Genomic DNA, 19,526 nt, shown 5'->3' on the forward strand with positions numbered 1-19,526 from the left:
AAAAATCTACAATACGCACCATTATGTCAGAGGAAATTGTGCTGATGCCTCCACCCAATCAACTAAATACATAATTGTGATATTGATACATGTGCACCATATATAAATTACGGTGTATACCAAAATGACAAGGTAGATGAGGATTTTCCAGTTCTCATATTTTGATGATCCTGGTGTCATGTTGTCATGTTAACACATAACCTAATGTTATAATACTAATTTAATAAAGAATTTTATATTTGGAGTCTTTGATATAAATCATAAGAATTACAATTAATAAGCCCTTCCATGAAGGTAAATTTTTTTTTTTACTTAACCCGTGTATATGTGTATGTAGTGTACTTTCAGTGTATTACTATACTTACCCACAGCCGCTGTCTCTGGTATCCAGCGTCCATCTGGTCCTCTTCTCAGGCACATCACCACTCTTCAGACTCTATGCTTTATTTGTGAACCCTAAGTCTCTTTTAGAATGAAAGCCTTTGAAGCCGTGTTCTGCCATTTCATATTCTTACAATGTAAAAGTCACTGCCAAGTTAGCAGAGCTCAGTGTGACTCGGAGAGTCTGAAGAGTGGTGACATCACTCAGCAGAGGAGAAAAACGGCACTGGATACCGGAGAAGGTGGTGAGTATATAGACATAGACAGACTACGGTACATACACATATACTCAGGTTTAGTAAAAAATTACTTAGATTAGATATTAGATAAAGTCAGCGAAGCCTGTATACAATAGAGCAGAGGGTGTACATTAGTTCTTGAAACTTAGTAAACGCTTCAACATTTTCCATATTTTGCTTAACCCCTTAGTGACGGAGCCAAATTTTTTAAATCTGACCAGTGTCACTTTATGTGGTAATAACTCTGCAACGCTTCAACAAATCCCAGTGATTTTGAGACTGTTTTTTCGTGACACATTATACTTTATGATAATGGTAAATTTAGGTCAATATGTTTTGTGTTTATTTATAAAACATCATAAATTTGAGAAAAATGTTAAAAAATTTGCAATTTTCAAACTTTGAATGATTATCCCTTTAATCCAGATGGTCATACCATAGCAATCCATTAATAATTAACATTTCCCACATGTCTGCTTTACATCAGCTCCATTTGTAAAATGTTATTTTATTTTGCTAGCCTTTTAGGAGGATTAAAAATGTAGCAGCAATTTTTCATTTTTTCAAGGAAATTTACAAAATTTATTTTTTTTAGGGACTTATCCATGTTTGAAGTGACTTTAGGGGTCTCGTATATTGGGAAAACCCAAGAGTGATACCAATTTAAAAACAGCACCCCCTGACATATTGAAAACTGCAGTCAGGTAGTTTATTAACTCTTTAGGTGCTTTACAGGAATTAATGCAAAGTGGAATGATAGGAATGAAAATGTGCATTTTTACCACCTAAATGTCTCTAACTTCTGAACAGATTACTATAGCCGTCAGACTCTAAGGCCACTATTTAGTCATGAATTGCCATGGCAAACATCAGGACCACAAAATTAAGATCCAAGGGCACCAATTTGGTTAAATAGGAAGCCCTAACACTCTGTTAACCATTTATAATGATGTAGTCACTATTGGCAGCAGCATCTAAGGGGTTAAACAGAGTTGGACGGTGCAAACACTGATCGTGGTTGATGCAGCAAGTTGTCAGCTATAGTGTACAGCCCACAGCTGCTGGATTGTCACCTGTATGGGGAGGCTATTCTCTTATATCTCAGGTCAGTTAAAAGACGTATTGGCGGTCATTTGTAGCAAAACTATAGCAGATTTTCAAGTACGTTCTAAAAGTAGATAAAGTGAACCAAATCAAACCAATGAGTTGCAAATATTCTACTTTGTAATTTTTTAAATGAGTGAAATGATCCAATATCACATTTCTGCGGCTTGCAAAAGTACGTGAACCTTTGCTTTCAGTACCTGGTGTAGCAATAACTAATACATCTAATGATTCCTGTAATTGCTGATTAGTCCTGCATATCAGTTCAGAGGACATTTCGCTCAATCTTTCCTACGAAATGTCCCTGACATCTTTTCAAGCTACATTTTCTCTGAAATTCAGCCAGGCTCTGATTCATGCTGTCTGTGGAGTGCGCAGCACGAATCTAATGACGGGTTCCTTTTAAGTCCAACAAGTCACCAAGGTATCTAAGTAGTAAGTAATGCAATGAATTACTCTACAACGCTGGCACCTACTGAAATGAAGTCTTCTATATAACTGATGATGAGATGCTTATGCTCTGACATTTTTTTCTCTTTTCCGTTGACAGGTAAAATTGTTCCAGAGCATATACTGCATATGTAGCGATAATTCAGTGGCACTTCTCAACCTTCAGGAGAGAGCTTGCTTTTTCCATGCTAGGAAACATCTATTTCCAGTAAAGTCTCTGAAATGGCATTCGGTGGAAGAAGTCTTAGTGGTTGGCTGTGAAGATGGCTCCATATATGTATGGGAGATTGAATCAGGTAGTGTTCTATTTTAATGGTATATCTTAAGGGAATAGAATGAACAAGAATGTTGCGCTCAGGGCACAGATTTTTAACACAAAATCCATTATTTCCACACTGTCTATTTAGTTCTACAGCAGTTTAAGATCACTTTTCAGTGTACAATAATATATTATATAGTGGTATGATGTTAGACAGAAATATATATGTAAATACTTTCATGACAAAAGTATTCTAGGAGTGATACCTTTATTAACAAGCAAGAAAAATTATGGAACCTTCATGGTGAAAATTTACAAATTAATGAGTGAAATCAAGGGATTTGTGGATGGAGTGATGCATCCTAAGGATGATCCAAAGCAGTTTACTTTATTTTATTTTTTGTCTTACATTATTTTGTTTTATTACTTTGGCTTTTCTTTTTTATGCATCACCTTATCCACACCTTGTACAATTGTCTTGTTATGATATATTTTAAAATGTTCTGCTCTCGTCTGAGTTATTCATTTCTAAACTTGCCTGATAAAAAAGGACTTCTGTGCTCCTAAAGATCTTGTAAATATTAATTTTCTGGTTAGCTGAAAAAGGTATCACTCCTGAAACACGTCTTTTTTGGCTTAAAAATATTTACATAAGTTATAGATAAAGCTTTTTCTCAGACAAATTAAGCTTAAAAAAGGCATGAAACAGCACATAGAACATTTGATTGCTTTTATAACATAGCTAGAAGTACTGCATGTGCAAATATTTAAACTAATAATTTTAACTGAGGGTGCTGGTGAAGGCCCTAGAGGAGATAGAGGAGGTTGAAGCAGTGGAGGAAGTGTTAAATGTAGAGGTTTGTCCTGCAAGCCTTGGGGATTCCAAGACTTGTTGAGCAGTGTCTGCCCCACAGCCACTAGAGGCACTCGTCCAAGTGTCTGTGGTGAAATGCACCCTTGCAGACATAGATTTAGTCAAGGAACGAGTGATATTGTCTGTGACATGCTGGTGTAGCGCAGGCACAACTTTCTTATAAAAGTAATGGCGACTGGGCAATTGGTACTGGGGGACTGTGACAGCCATCAGCTTTCAGAAACCGTCTGTATCTACCAGCCAGAAAGGCAGCATTTCTGTGGCCAACAAATTGGAGATGGTGGAGTTCAACCTCTTAGCTTTATGATGTGTAGGAGTAAACAATCTTTTATGTGACCACAACTGCGGTACCGTGGCCTGGCTACAGTGCTTTGAGAGGGCGAAGTGAACCGGACAAATTGCTGGACCATGAGAGAGGTGCAAGCAGAGATTTAATGGTGGATTGCAAAAGTTGTGGTGTGCTCCTTCTCTGAGATGGGTCTAAAACAACAGGTATGTCCGCATCCATTACAGCTGAAGGCAGGCTCTCAGTCAGCGTGACTAGAGCTGGTAAAGAATCCAAAGTTTTCCAATCGAAGACCTGCATCTCAATAGTTGGCACGGTTACAGAGGAGGAAGCAGCAGCAGATGTGATTGATGGGGCGGCTGATAGTTGTTGAGGTCTGCTGGTCCGCATTTTAGCAAAGGGGGATTCACAGAATAACGCTTGTTGATTGCGCATGTGAAGGTTCATACATGTAGACTTCACAAATCTAGCAAGACTTCGGCACTATCTTCAATGGAACATGGTAACCCACTCCACTGTGCAGTTGCCAGATTCCCTGCCCCACAGTGTGAGTACATCATAACACACTGAGAGGCAGGATCTGGGGCCTCCGCAACATGCAGGCATGATAGCCTGATGTCAGTTCCCAGGCAGTGCGCACTGCGCATGCCTGAGAACTGTTAGCACAGCACAGGTGCCGGGCATGTAACAGCAACACAGGAGGCGGTGCACAGATGCTAGAGGGGGATAATGGGAGGGGGCTGAAACAGGGGGAAACACCATACCTTTGGGACTCAATACAGGTATGGGGCGCAAATTCTAAAAGGCAATATTTCAGTGTTACTAGGGATCAAAAACATAAGAGCCACCTTCAAAGAATGCAGCCTTAGTGCTGCTGAAGATGGCTCTTTTACTTAAAAACGCCCTGGGGGGTGACAAGTTCCTTTCAAGAAATGAAAATTAACATGAATAGTTGATATCAAAATAAGGTCTAGAAGACCAAGCAAGCAGAATTTCAGTAACAGCTGCTCTTAGGATTGCTAGAAAGACATTCAGAAAGATTTAGCAGACTCTGTAGTTGTGGTGCATTGTTCTTCTGTTCAGAGACACCTGCACAAATATAGCCTACATAGAATAGTCATCAGAAGAAAACCTCTCCTGCATCTTCACAATAAAATACAGTTACAGAAGCATCCAAAAGAACATCTTAACAAGCCTGATTTTTTATAACAAGTCCAGTGGACTCATGAGGTTAAAACTGAACTTTTGGCCACAATGTTCAAAGGTACTGTATGTGTGGAGATGAAAGGGCACAGAATTTCAGGAAAAGAAGATCTTGCCAATCATTAAGCATGTGCTGTATCAGTCATGCTTTGGGATTGTATTGCAGCCAACAATGGATTCATGCAAACATAACATCATCTGTAAAAAAGCTGAAGTTAAAGAGAGCATGCTTCATCAAATGGATAATAATCCTAAACACACATTAAAATCCACAAGAGACTACCTCAAAATGTGCAAGCTGAGGGCTTGCAATGGCCCTCACACTCCCTTGATCTGAACATCATTGAAAATCTGTGGCTAGACCTCAGAATAGCAATGCATGCAAGATGACGCAGGAATATCACAGAACTGGAAGAATTTTCCAAAAAAGAATAGAGGAAAATCCCTCAAACAAGAATTAAAAGTCTCTTGGCTGGCTACAAAAAGTGTTTACTAGATGTAATACCTTGAAAAGGGGGTGCTACTAGGTACTAACCATAATTTTACAATTGAGCCCATATAAGAATATCAGGGGCACAAAAAAACTGAATAAGTTATTACATCATAGCATAAGACTACAGTATAAAGTGCCAAAATAAAATACCATTTATTTAAACATCATTAAAATACATTTACTTTCAAAATATCCAAGGTAACTACATTCCAAGCAGGGACAATCCTCAAAGATGATACACTCCAGTACCAGAAGCACAGACCCTCCATCCATGTAAGTGCTTTCTGTAACTATCTCACTAAAAGCCTCTTTACAAGGAATAGTGTATCCTTTCTCTATGTACTGGTTACTATAGGCTTTGGGCATGCTTAGCCACACTAGAACTTCTGGTACTGGAGTGTATCGTCTTTGAGGGTGGTCCCTGCTTGGAATGTAGTTACCTTGGATATTTTGAAAGTAAATGTGTCACGGATAGTGTTGAGCGATACCGTCCGATACTTGAAAGTATCGGTATCGGATAGTATCGGCCGATACCCGAAAAGTATCGGATATCGCCGATATCGATACCCGATACCAATACAAGTCAATAGACACCAAGAATCGGAAGGTATCCTGATGGTTCCCAGGGTCTGAAGGAGAGGAAACTCTCCTTCAGGCCCTGGGATCCATATTAATGTGTAAAATAAAGAATTAAAATAAAAAATATTGATATAATTACCTCTCCGGAGGCCCCTGGACATCACCGCTGGTAACCGGCAGCCTTCTTTGCTTAAAATGAGCTCGTTTAGGACCTGAGAATGACGTGGCGGCTTCTGATTGGTCGCGTGCCGCTCATGTGACCGCCACGCGACCAATCAGAAGCCACGACGTCATTCTCAGGTCCTAAATTCCTAGAATGAGGAGTTTAGGACCTGAGAATGACGTCGCGGCTTCTGATTGGTCGCGTGGCGGTCACATGAGCGGCACGCGACCAATCAGAAGCCGTGTCGTCATGGAAGTCCCTAAACGCGCTCATTTTAAACAAAGAAGGCTGCCGGTTACCAGCGGTGATGTCCAGGGGTCTCCGGAGAGGTAAGTATATCAAAATTTTTATTTTAATTCTTTATTTTACACATTAATATGGATCCGATACCGATTCCCGATACCACAAAAGTATCGGAACTCGGTATCGGAATTCCGATACCGCAAGTATCGGCCGATACCCGATACTTGCGGTATCGGAATGCTCAACACTAGTCACGGAGCAACAGCGACAGAGAGGTTCCAGAGAACCGCAGTGCTCTGGGCCTCACACAGTGAACAGAAGCTCTTCACCTGTATTCTGACCTGGCTGCTTTGTGCCAGCAGTGCAGGAGTTAACCTTATTGCTGAGTTGCTGAGAGCTGGGTCTCTCTCAGCTGAAGTGGATTTTGTAATATGATCCTCTATATAGACCCAGTCCTCACTTCAGCTATTGTCAGTGATCAGTTCTACTGCCTGGCTTGGAGGTTGAAGGAGCGTAGTGTTGGTGTTGGAGGTTTATTTACAGAGATTGGTTTCTGCTATTTTGGTTGCATGTTAAACCTGTTTTCCTTGCTAGTTTTCTCCTTATTTTCCCTTCTATGTGTACCCTCTGTGGTTGTGTGAGCATTTGGTGAGTTTGAGACTTTTAGTTACCTTGTCTGTATACCCTGTTATTTGTTGTATTATTACACTGGTGCAGTCCACCTCCTTTGGGGGGAGAGGGGGCCACTGATAGGGCCTGCACAGGAGACAGGGATACGCTGGTGGCTCAGGTCTCCTAACCATCGTAGGTACCCCTGAGATAAGGGAAAGCCAGGGCCCCATTATAGTGGTAGGGACAGGTGCGGGTCCCAGTACGCCATCCTGCCCCTTTATCGCCGCTTATGGTGTGACAAAATGTATTTTAATGATGTTTAAATAAATGATATTTTATTTTGGCACTTTGTACTGTTGTCTCTACCAATTATGTAGGTACTACGCATGCTTAACAAACTAAGCAAACTAAGCAAACTTTAGCAAAAGTCCATTTGTAATTTTAAAATGTTAAAGATGAATATGTACAGTTGTGCTCAAAAGTTTACATACCCTGGCAGAATTTCTGCTTTCTTGGATTTTTCAGAAAATATTCTTATTATTTATTTATGTAGCACCATTAATTCCATGGTGCTGTACATGAGAAGGGGTTACATACAAAGTTATAGATATCGTTTACAGTAAACAAGTTTACGCTGACAGACTGGTTCAGAGGGGAGAGGACGCTTGCGGACTTACATTCTACGGGATAATGGAGAAGAGACAGAAGGTCAGGGTGCAGCAGCTCTCGTGGTGATGAGGCAGCAGCTCGGGTGGTGGTGAGGTGGCAGAATGGTTATTGCAGGCTGTAAGCTTTCCTGAAGAGATGGGTTTTCAGGTTCCGTCTGAAGGATCAGAGGGTGGGGGATAATCAGACGTGTTGAGGCATGGAATTCCAGAGGATGGGGGATATTTGGGAGAAATCTTGGAGGAGCTTGTGTAAGGAACGAATAAGTGTGGAGGAGAGTAGGAGGTCTTGTGAGGATCGAAGATTGCGTGAGGGAAGATATTGGGAGATTAGTTCAGAGTCATAGAGAGGAGACAGCTTGTGGATGGCTTTGTAGGTCAGTGCTATTTACCTGGGACATCCTTTTTTCTTGGTTCTGTATTGTAAAGGGACAGACTGCAATTCAATTGTAAAAATACTGAAGTCTTCTAATACATTGGTATTATCCATACAGTTATCCCCAAAAAATGAACTGAAGTATAAATTATATAAAATGAGATTGTCAGCTCACCTCCTCCAGGCTGCATGTATCCACTGGGTGAAGGTTGATATGCTTCAAATAGTGAATGATAGCACCAAAACTTTTTTCTTCACTCATGGTTAGTGGTTTGGTAAAGCCATTTATTGTCAAACTACTGTGTTTTCTCTTTTTAAATCATAATGACAACTCAAAACTTCCAAATGACCCTGATCAAAAGTTCACATACCCCATTTCTTAATCCTGTCTATTGCCCACTCTAACATTGATGACAGCTTGAAGTCTTTTGTGGTAGTTGTGGATGAGGTTCTTTATTTTCTCAGATGGTAAAGCTGCCTACTCTTCTTAACAAAAAGGCTCCAGTTCCTGTAAATTCCTGGGCTGTCTAGCATGAACTGCACGCTTGAGATCTCCTCAGAGTGGCTCAATGATATTGAGGTCAGGAGACTGACGTGCCCCTTCCAGAACCTTCACTTTGTTCTGCTGTGGCCAATGACAGGTCGACTTAGCCTTGTGTGGATCCTTGTCTTGTTGGAAAGTCCAAGCACGTCCCATGCGCAGCTTCTGGGCTGATGAGTGCAAATTTGCTTCTAGTATTTGCTGATACCGTGCTGCATTCATCTTTCCTTCAAATTTGACCACGTTTCCTGTGCTTTTGTAGCACACACATCACCAAAACATCAGCGATCCACCTCCGTGCTTTACAGTAGGAATGATGTTCCTATCATCATAGGCCTTGTTGACCTCTCTCCAAATGTAACAATTATGGTTGTGGCCAAAAAGTTCAATTTTGGTCTCATGACTCCAAATTACCTTGTTCCAGAAGTTTTGAGGCTTGTCTCTGTGCTGTTTTGCATATTGTAGGCAAGAACATTTTTGGCATTTGAGCAGTAATGGCTTTCTTCTGGCGACTCGACCATGCAACCCAGTATTCTTCAAGTGCCTCCTTATTGTGCATCTTGAAACAGCCACAATGCTAGTTTTCAAAGAGTCCTGTATTTGAGCAGATGCTATTTGTGGGTTTTTCTTTACATCCTGAACAATTTCCCTGCAGTTATGGACAAAATTTTTGTTGGTCTATCTGACCGTTGTTTTGTTTTTAAAGAGTCCCTGATTTTCCATTTGTTAATCACAGTTTGAATGCTACTGACTGGCAGTATCAATTCCTTGGATATCTTTTTGTATCACTTTCCTGTTTTATACAGTTCAACTACCTTTTCCCATAGATCCGTTAACAATTATTTTGCTTTCCTCATGACTCAGAATCCAGAAACATCAGTGACTGATTGAAAGATGCAAGAGTGTCTGGATCCCAGAAAATCACTCAGCATTTATGCACACAAAAAAAAGGGAAGAAGCCAGCACTGCTTATGGTCAGAACGCAATAACTGAAGTGCAATTGCACATAAATTCTAACTGTATTTCAAATATGAGACATTTAGCAAACAATTGATCAATTCTTTGAGCTACCCCGCCACTTCACGGCAATCTCATAATGGGGCAGTCCTAATCTTCGTATTTTATTTACGTTGTGCCATTATGGCTTCCTGAATGTATAAAAAAAAAAAAAAAAAAAAAAAAGGACCACATTAAATGCGAACTGTACCTGGAGCATTTTCAGAATCACTCCCTTGGTGCCAGGAAAGGCAAGCACAGGTAAAGGCCGATCAGGTCCAGTGCGGACATTTCAGATCTGGCTTCCACACTGCCAAACCCGCACCAAAGATGAAGGGTGAGACAGGCTGAGACACAGGTGCACAATTAACTTGAGCCTGAGGCGGGGCAGGGCTGCTGTGTATGTGCACAGCAGCCTATCAATCACAGTGAACACAGAAAGAATGGCGCACATAACCCAGCGTGCGCGGCAACAGTGGTGGTCAGCCACATACCAATGCAAAGCAAAAAAAAAAAGGGAAGAAGCCAGCACTGCTTATGGTCAGAACGCAATAACTGAAGTGCAATTGCACATAAATTCTAACTGTATTTCAAATATGAGACATTTAGCAAACAATTGATCAATTCTTTGAGCTACCCCGCCACTTCACGGCAATCTCATAATGGGGCAGTCCTAATCTTCGTATTTTATTTACGTTGTGCCATTATGGCTTCCTGAATGTATAAAAAAAAAAAAAAAAAAAAAAAAAGGACCACATTAAATGCGAACTGTACCTGGAGCATTTTCAGAATCACTCCCTTGGTGCCAGGAAAGGCAAGCGCAGGTAAAGGCCGATCAGGTCCAGTGCGGACATTTCAGATCTGGCTTCCACACTGCCAAACCCGCACCAAAGATGAAGGGTGAGAAAGGCTGAGACACAGGTGCACAATTAACTTGAGCCTGAGGCGGGGCAGGGCTGCTGTGTGTGTGCACAGCAGCCTATCAATCACAGTGAACACAGAAAGAATGGCGCACATAACCCAGCGTGCGCGGCAACAGTGGTGGTCAGCCACATACCAATGCAAAGCAAAAAAAAAAGGGAAGAAGCCAGCACTGCTTATGGTCAGAACGCAATAACTGAAGTGCAATTGCACATAAATTCTAACTGTATTTCAAATATGAGACATTTAGCAAACAATTGATCAATTCTTTGAGCTACCCCGCCACGTCACGGCACACACTGATTACAAGCAAACAGGTCACAGGTGAGGATGTTACCTTTAGGAGCCATTCAAAGCAAAAACAACATTTTCAGTCTCTCCTGCCAATACCTCTAGGGGGAGCCTATTGGGATTACACTCTGACCCTAATTTGGTGACCCCTATGAAAGGAGTCTCAACATTTTTGGGTTCTATGCCCGACACAGCACATAAGCACATTCTCTGCTGCTTCCACTGCAGCTCCTGCTGCTGCAGAACCTCTTGCTGCAACTGCAGCTCCTGCTGCTGCAGAACCTTTTGCTGCAACTGCAGCTCTTCCGCAACACAGACTTCAAGGACACGCTGATCGACAGTAATTCTTCGTAACCCCACTGAGTTACCGCCAGAAGCCTTCAATCTTCGTTGCCCCTCCAAGCCACAGCAAGCTATCTTGAAAAAATTTTTCCAGCAGATTTGCACAACGCTATGCAGCACGCTTTGGGGTATGCCTCAGTTCACACTGCCCGCATTCTTTCAACCATATGTAAGGCTTCAGTAACACCAAACACAGTGAAGAGGCAGTGACCAAAAAGTTCAAACACAAAAGTCTCTTTAATGTGTTACTTCACACAAAGGTGCATAGCATTTTATAGTACACATAATCAAAGTTCAATACACACAGTTGCATCTCGTCTCAGTGCCCGTTTCATAGCACTACACATCATATGGCTTTTAGATTGCAGTCCCTAAACATGCCGAACCTCTCCTTGTCCAGTATTCATGGAGCGACAGCACGCCATATTAGAGTCTCCAAACTCAGCCTCACATGTTGCAGACCCTACAAACGCCTGTCCTCCTCTGACTAGTTCCCGTGGGTGTCCTGCACTGCTGAATCACAGACTCTTCTCACACAGCCCAGGATATCCTCGGGATAGCAGCCGGGCACCATATCGACCTGTTTGCAATAGTACATGCCATTCCTCTTTCGGGCACAGGACATCCACCTCCGGTTCACCTCCGGGCACAGGACTGTCCACATCCGAGACCAGTTACCATGGATAACAAAGAAGAAGACAGCGCCACACCGGTCAGTGAAAAATGACTTACAGATTTAATCTGCCATCTGCGGCGACGTTTTGGTACAATGACCTTTATCAAGCACAGTCTGACACATGTTCCAACCACCATTATATACTACTAGCACCACCCCTCATTACATAATCCACCAATAGGAGTATAGCACCATAAAGGTAAACACAAATGAATACACATAAATACATTTACATATATAGAAAATACATTACAAACACATAGAAACAATGCTGCATCATCTAACAAAGACATACTAGCCCTGATTGCCAAAAATCCAAAGAACCAGCCCACTACAATGTAATCCAGATCCCCCACATGGTGATATAAACAAACCGCAGTCCTCCAATAGATCAGTAGCATGCCCCGTAGCTAGGATACAGGCCAACCCTCCGAATGATGTCATCACGGCCATAGTCCAATTGGAAGTCGATCAAGAGTCATGTGAACACAGGGGTGGATAAGATTGCTGCGCAAGTCCAGTTCATTCCTGCAATAAAACCCCACTGAGCATGATGGCCACAAACTCCAGGACATAACTCCACCCCCAGAATGAAGCCATGGTAACCGTCGTCCAATCAAATACTCGAACGTCCTTCACATGATCGCAGGGGTAAAAACAATAGCCATGTAAGTCCAATCTGATCTCTCCTGCGTATAACACAGACCAATTCCAAGAAGAAGTCCGCAGATGTAACAGCACTGTGCAGATTCACCATCTTCCAACAGCGGTTGCTTGATCAGCCATACAGGGGCAGTGACATCCATGTCCCACAAGACTTCCATGCGCTGACGATTGTAGATACTTCTCCATAATATATGGCAATCCGGCAATATAAAAAAGTCTATTGATTCAAAGCTGAGACTCATGAAATAATTAGGAAAAAAGCAGCTATATATAATATAACACAAATCCCTTAAACATTACATTTAAACTGTAACAGCATTGCACAGATTCACCATCTCCGAGCAGCAGTTGCTTGATCAGCTATACAGGGACAATAACATCCGTATCCTAACAGCACATATATCTCAGATCTAACCAACATATACTGACAAAAATGCAAAATATCTGCATCATAGAAGATAAATTCCGCCAACTTACAATAGACCTCTCCATATATGCTAATTGGTCTCCCTGGTGTGAACCAAGCACAGTGAACTAACAAGTGCATCATGCATGGACACACCAAGTAGTACAATAGCTCCCCTCAAATAAAAGGGGGGGGAAGTGGGGGGGGGAATATGGGGGGAGGGGCAAGTCATATAATGAACACAGAATATTAAATATCGGGGGAATTGTCAATCATGTTCAAATAGCTGGTCTGATAGGGCCCATCATTGCTAATACAGATACATCATACACATACAGAATAACAAAACTTATTTAGATATAGCAAATATATATAACAAAGATGGTTAAAAACAATATACCTGAAGAATACTGCAAGAAATATAAACAGGTCACTAGAGACAACAACAACACTGAGCATGACGGCCACAAACTCCAGGACATCACATGACTCTTGATCGACTTCCAATTGGACTATGGCCGTGATGACATCATTCGGAGGGTTGGCCTGTATCCTAGCTACGGGGCATGCTACTGATCTATTGGAGGACTGCGGTTTGTTTATATCACCATGTGGGGGATCTGGATTACATTGTAGTGGGCTGGTTCTTTGGATTTTTGACAATCAGGGCTAGTATGTCTTTGTTAGATGATGCAGCATTGTTTCTATGTGTTTGTAATGTATTTTCTATATATGTAAATGTATTTATGTGTATTCATTTGTGTTTACCTTTATGGTGCTATACTCCTATTGGTGGATTATGTAATGAGGGGTGGTGCTAGTAGTATATAATGGTGGTTGGAACATGTGTCAGACTGTGCTTGTGCAGATATTTTGCATTTTTGTCAGTATATGTTGGTTAGATCTGAGATATATGTGCTGTTAGGATACGGATGTTATTGTCCCTGTATAGCTGATCAAGCAACTGCTGCTCGGAGATGGTGAATCTGTGCAATGCTGTTACAGTTTAAATGTAATTTTTAAGGGATTTGTGTTATATTATATATAGCTGCTTTTTTCCTAATTATCTCATGAGTCTCAGCTTTGAATCAATAGACTTTTTTATATTGCCGGATTGCCATATATTATGGAGAAGTATCTACAATCGTCAGCGCATGGAAGTCTTGTGGGACATGGATGTCACTGCCCCTGTATGGCTGATCAAGCAACCGCTGTTGGAAGATGGTGAATCTGCACAGTGCTGTTACATCTGCGGACTTCTTCTTGGAATTGGTCTGTGTTATACGCAGGAGAGATCAGATTGGACTTACATGGCTATTGTTTTTACCCCTGCGATCATGTGAAGGACGTTCGAGTATTTGATTGGACGACGGTTACCATGGCTTCATTCTGGGGGTGGAGTTATGTCCTGGAGTTTGTGGCCATCATGCTCAGTGGGGTTTTATTGCAGGAATGAACTGGACTTTCGCAGCAATCTTATCCACCCCTGTGTTCACATGACTCTTGATCGACTTCCAATTGGACTATGGCCGTGATGACATCATTCGGAGGGTTGGCCTGTATCCTAGCTACGGGGCATGCTACTGATCTATTGGAGGACTGCGGTTTGTTTATATCACCATGTGGGGGATCTGGATTACATTGTAGTGGGCTGGTTCTTTGGATTTTTGGCAATCAGGGCTAGTATGTCTTTGTTAGATGATGCAGCATTGTTTCTATGTGTTTGTAATGTATTTTCTATATATGTAAATGTATTTATGTGTATTCATTTGTGTTTACCTTTATGGTGCTATACTCCTATTGGTGGATTATGTAATGAGGGGTGGTGCTAGTAGTATATAATGGTGGTTGGAACATGTGTCAGACTGTGCTTGATAAAGGTCATTGTACCAAAACGTCGCCGCAGATGGCAGATTAAATCTGTAAGTCATTTTTCACTGACCGGTGTGGCGCTGTCTTCTTCTTTGTTATGGATTGGACTTTGTAGCTGGGCTGACCCCCTGGCAGTGACGTGCGCCACTAAGCCTATTAAGGCCGTATGGGTGTAAGGTGCGGTTTAACGCATTTTTTTTGACAGTTACCATGGATGACTTGCATCGCTGTGTATGCTGCGGGTGCTAGGCTATTCAGCTGCCATGGCTGCTGGCTTCGCTAGCCTGTGCTGCTTCACACACACAGCCAGCACTCTGCAGGCCTCTGCTCTGCACAACAGCACTCACTAGACTGACACTGATGTTGCACCTGACACACCAATACACAGGATTTTTAACAAACAAACCTGTGGCTTTCAGCCACATGGAAAACCTGGACCGAAAATCCATAACTGCCATGCACACCTTTGGACTTCATACATCTCCATGCACAACCTGGGGAGAACACACAGCAACCCCTACCTATGACATGAGTCACTGCCTCACTGGCTCAGTGGATAGCACTGGAGTCCTGGGTTCAAATCCCATCAAAGACAACATCTGCAAGGAGTTTGTATGTTCTCCCCGTGTTTGCATGGGTTTTCTCCGGGTACTCCGGTTTCCTCCCACATTCCAAAGACATACTGATAGGGAATTTAGATTGTGAGCCCCATTGGGGACAGAGATGATAATGTGTGCAAAAACTGTAAAGCGCTGCGGAATATGTTAGCGCTATATAAATATTATTATTATATATATACAGTATATTTATATATATAATATCATTTTAATATACAAAGGAGATGTGTTATATTTAACTTTAGGTCTTTTGGAGATTATTTAATCTTCTCCATGGGTGCTCAAACTTTTACAAGCCACTGTATATGGCCACTGACTTTCACAACAAATCCTACATAAGTCATTATTATAAGTGAATATAGCAAACCTTGTATTATATATTATCAAACAAATACACTTCTTTCTCCACTAATGACCCTCTGCCCCATACATCTGTCAAGTCTGTGTCTAAGCATACTGCTGTAACTCCTGCTATGGTTGCTAGGAAGTACCACACTAATAACATGGTTTCTGCTAGATGACCGCAGTATGAGCTAGTTTAGATATTAGATTGCTGAGACTGATTGTCCCTTGTGTTATGTTTTGCTGCAGTGAGCTGGTGTGTAATTGGCTCTCTGCTAGGAGCCATGGTTGGGGCTCTCTTCTATATACCACTTAGCAGACTGTCTCTAGCTGCCAACTATTTAGTTAGTTCAAGTAGAGCTGTGTTCTGTTTTGTCTGTCCTGTTCTCTGACCTCGGCTTGAATTTTGGCCACCCACTTGTGTTCAGATTTTGTCCATGACTTCCTGGTTTCGACCTCTTTTACCTCTTATTTGCTCCTCCGGATGGCAAGACCAGATCCCTGTACATTAGTTAAAAGGTGAAGGTTGGAGTCTCTTTGTAATTGCTAGACTGAGTTGCTTGTGCCAAGTGCATCCGAGGTAGCATTTTGAGACTGTGGCCTCTGACAGACGTGACAATATCCAGAACTCATCATTTACTCTGAAAATAACTAAAATCCATCTTGCTGAAGGAAGGCAAGAAAAACTGCCAGCTTACTGAAGTATCAGTTTAAAGCTACTTATTAAAGTTTTTGAAAAGGATGGGTGAGGAGTACAGCGAGAAAACAAGCCGAATTCACCGACAGTAGAAATGTTAGAATTGCACAGCAGCAGTCAGCCATGACCCATGGATGAGGTATCAGGGTCTAGGCCAGCAATCAGAGCTTTGAATTAAAGTTTATATTAAGAGGTGGTAGGTGAGGGACCAGTGAAAGCCTGCTGTGCTGGGCCCCTGATACCTCGTGCAACAGCTCAAACTGCTTTTCTACTCAGCCACACTGAGGTGGCACAAATATCAGCTTCCTAGACTGAAATTGTTAGAAATCATACTCTTCTGTGAGGAAAACGGACGAGTGTAATCGGATAAAACATCAAATTGTGCTCTGACCAATGTTAAGCTATGAGTCAGAGCTCATCTGTGATTTTTTTCTCAGCTGAAATCTGACTGAGAAAAAAATTGCAGCATGCTGCCATTGTCCTCGTATTTTGGATGAGACTCACCAACGCAAGTCAATGGGTGCGAGACAAAAATTGTACAGCACTGAGTCAGCTGCTCAGTGTCTCTGCAGGACGGCAGCCTGTATTGTTGTATCATGCAACAATTCAGGCTGCCTTCTACAGTAGATGTAGCAGAGCTAGACATGTGGCTGGACAATTGGATTATTATGTTCTCGTCGGCGAGGTGAGGATTAGGTTGCTTTATTATTTTGTTTTTGTTATAGGGGACATATGCTTCAGTGGACTTGGTGATGATGTGATTATGGTTTAATTTAGATTCATTAAAGGAGTCTGTGTCATTCTTTCAATTAAAGGACTTTATTTAGGGTGTGTGTGTTTTTTTGCACAATATCACTATGGGGTTAGTAATGGGTGCATCTCATAGAACCATTTCCATTACTAACCTCTGAGCTTTTAATCACCTAACAATACAAAGGTGACATCAACCCCCCAACTATCACACCACTTGCCACCGCACTAGGGCAAAAGGGAAGAGCGAGCCTAAGCGCCAGATTTGGCTCATTCCATGGATGTGCCTTTTGTGGGGCAGCTGAGAACTGATGGTTGTTAGTCTGAGATGTAGCCAATATCCATAGCCACTTCCTAGCCTATTAATATCACCCTGTTGCTGTCTGCCTAGTCTTTGCTGGTTATTAATTATAGGGGGACCGTATGACATTTTTGGGGGGTCCCCCATTTTAATAACCAGTAAAGGCTAAGTATACAGCTGTGAGCTGATATTAATAGCCTGGGAATCTCCATGGGTATTACCCTCTTCCCAGGCTATAAACATTAGCCTCCAGCCATCGGCTTTCCCTCTGCTCGTTATGAAAATTAAGCGAGAGCCCACACCATTTTTTTCTGAAAAGTAATCTTTTATTAAATACATGTACAGTAAGCTGCACATGCACTGCACTAATTATATATGTGACTGACATCCTTATATCTATCTATTCTATGTGTATGCGTCTATTCTATCTATTCTATTCTAACTTGTTAAGCTGTGATTTTACTGTATGTGGCCGATGAATTGCCGGCTTTTCATCGATCTGTTTATCTCCCTTGCTCCGTCCAAAGCGCTGCTGGCTTTTGAACGCACGATGATTCCGCATGTGTTCATTGAACCACACCAACTCACCCCATCCTATACATTGGGCTGTGATATTTATTTTGCCAAGACTGAGCATTTAGAAAGACGCATGTCCGGTTACGCAGGGTTGCTGGAGGCGTCCCTGCACGCATAGTGGAGATGGGATTTCATAAAATCCCATCCACTATGCTGTAGCATCTGGCCACTGCGAATTGGACGCTACGGCTGTACCTAGCATCCAATCCACAGAGAATGCTTACCGGGGAAACATACCCTTAGAGCTTTTCATGAATGTGGTCAATGTAGATTTTGTAAGTAGTTGATTTGTGGGGAATATCTCAAATTGGGAGTATCACCAATTACTGTTACATAACTAATGACATGGAAAAGCAATTATTTTGCCTGTGGTTTTTATTATATTAGAAAAAGATTCATTCTATGTTTAAAAGTTTTATTGAGCTTGTAAAAGCTCTAGAAACAGGTGTGGGTTCACTGTGACATGCTATATACAGTATGCACAAAGTTCACAGTGGTAATCCTCGCGCAGTTTGTAGGTGCATTACAAGTTAAACCACTATTAACAGAATGGGAAACACATTGCATGTTGTTTAGTAGGAAGCAGAATTAATTTTGGAGGCTTTGGGTTCGTTTTGTCTAAATAACAGGAACTATTTTAGCCGATTGTAACCCCTTAAAGGACCAGGGATATTTCTGTTTTGGCATTTCCATTTTTTGCTTTACTTCTTCTCAAGGCCATAACTTTATTTTTCTGTCAATATAGCCACATGAGGGCTTGTTTATTGCGGGACAAGTTGTACTTTGATTGACATCATTGGTTTTACTATATTGTTTACTGGAAAATTAGAAAAATATTCCAAATGTGATAAAATTGCAAAAAAGTGCATGTCCCGAATTGTTTTTTGGATTTTTTTTACCATGTTCACTAAATGCTAAAACTGACCTGCCAATATGATTCTCCGGGTCATTACAAGTTCACAGACGCCAAGTATGTATCGGTTCCTTTGTTACCTAAGTTGTGAGAAAAAAATCCAAAGTTTGTAAAAAAGCAAACAAACAAAATGTTGCCATTTTCCGAGACCCATAACGTCTACATTTTTCGGGATCTGGGGCCAGGTGAGAGCTTACTTTTTGCGTGCCGATCTGAAGTTTTTATTGATTTCATTTTGGTGTGCAAACTATTTTTTGATCGCCCGTTATTGCATTTTATTGCAATGTTGCAGCGACTAAAAAGACGTAATTCTGGCATTTCAATTTTTTTTTTGAGAGCTGATTTGGCTAGGTGAGAGGCTCTGCACCGAGATCTAAGGGGTAAGGTTTCTCCTTGTGGAGAGTGACATACCAGCTCTGGCTTCTCAAGGTAAGGATGCTTGTTCGCCATGAAATGCTCCTCTGGGGAATTTAATATGCAAATTGCCTCTTCAGAGAAAAAGAGGACTTGAACTCTATAGCGCCACCTGTTGGAAGTGGCGATCCTACAAGTCACAACCAACCCTTTAACGAGTCTTGCAATATGACTTAGGATAAGAGCCAAATCAGTATCTCAATTCGCAGACACGGTGTTTTGGGCTGTTGACCCTCACCAATGTGAAGCATGAGAGCTGATTTGGCTACGTGAGAGGC

At 41.6% G+C, this 19,526-nt stretch overlaps 1 protein-coding gene across 2 annotated transcripts in view; it reads left to right on the top strand.

The window, feature by feature from the left end:
- Positions 1-19,526, top strand: part of WDR72 (WD repeat domain 72) — a 565,895-nt gene that overhangs the window by 223,577 nt on the left and 322,792 nt on the right. For both annotated transcript variants that reach the window (XM_069765969.1, XM_069765968.1), the window contains one exon: positions 2,275-2,470. In XM_069765969.1, coding sequence (XP_069622070.1) covers positions 2,275-2,470 — 196 coding nt within the window. The remainder of the gene's footprint in view (positions 1-2,274; positions 2,471-19,526) is intronic.

Source organism: Ranitomeya imitator, chromosome 4 (assembly GCF_032444005.1).
Source record: "Ranitomeya imitator isolate aRanImi1 chromosome 4, aRanImi1.pri, whole genome shotgun sequence".
Taxonomy (NCBI): Eukaryota; Metazoa; Chordata; class Amphibia; order Anura; family Dendrobatidae; genus Ranitomeya; species Ranitomeya imitator.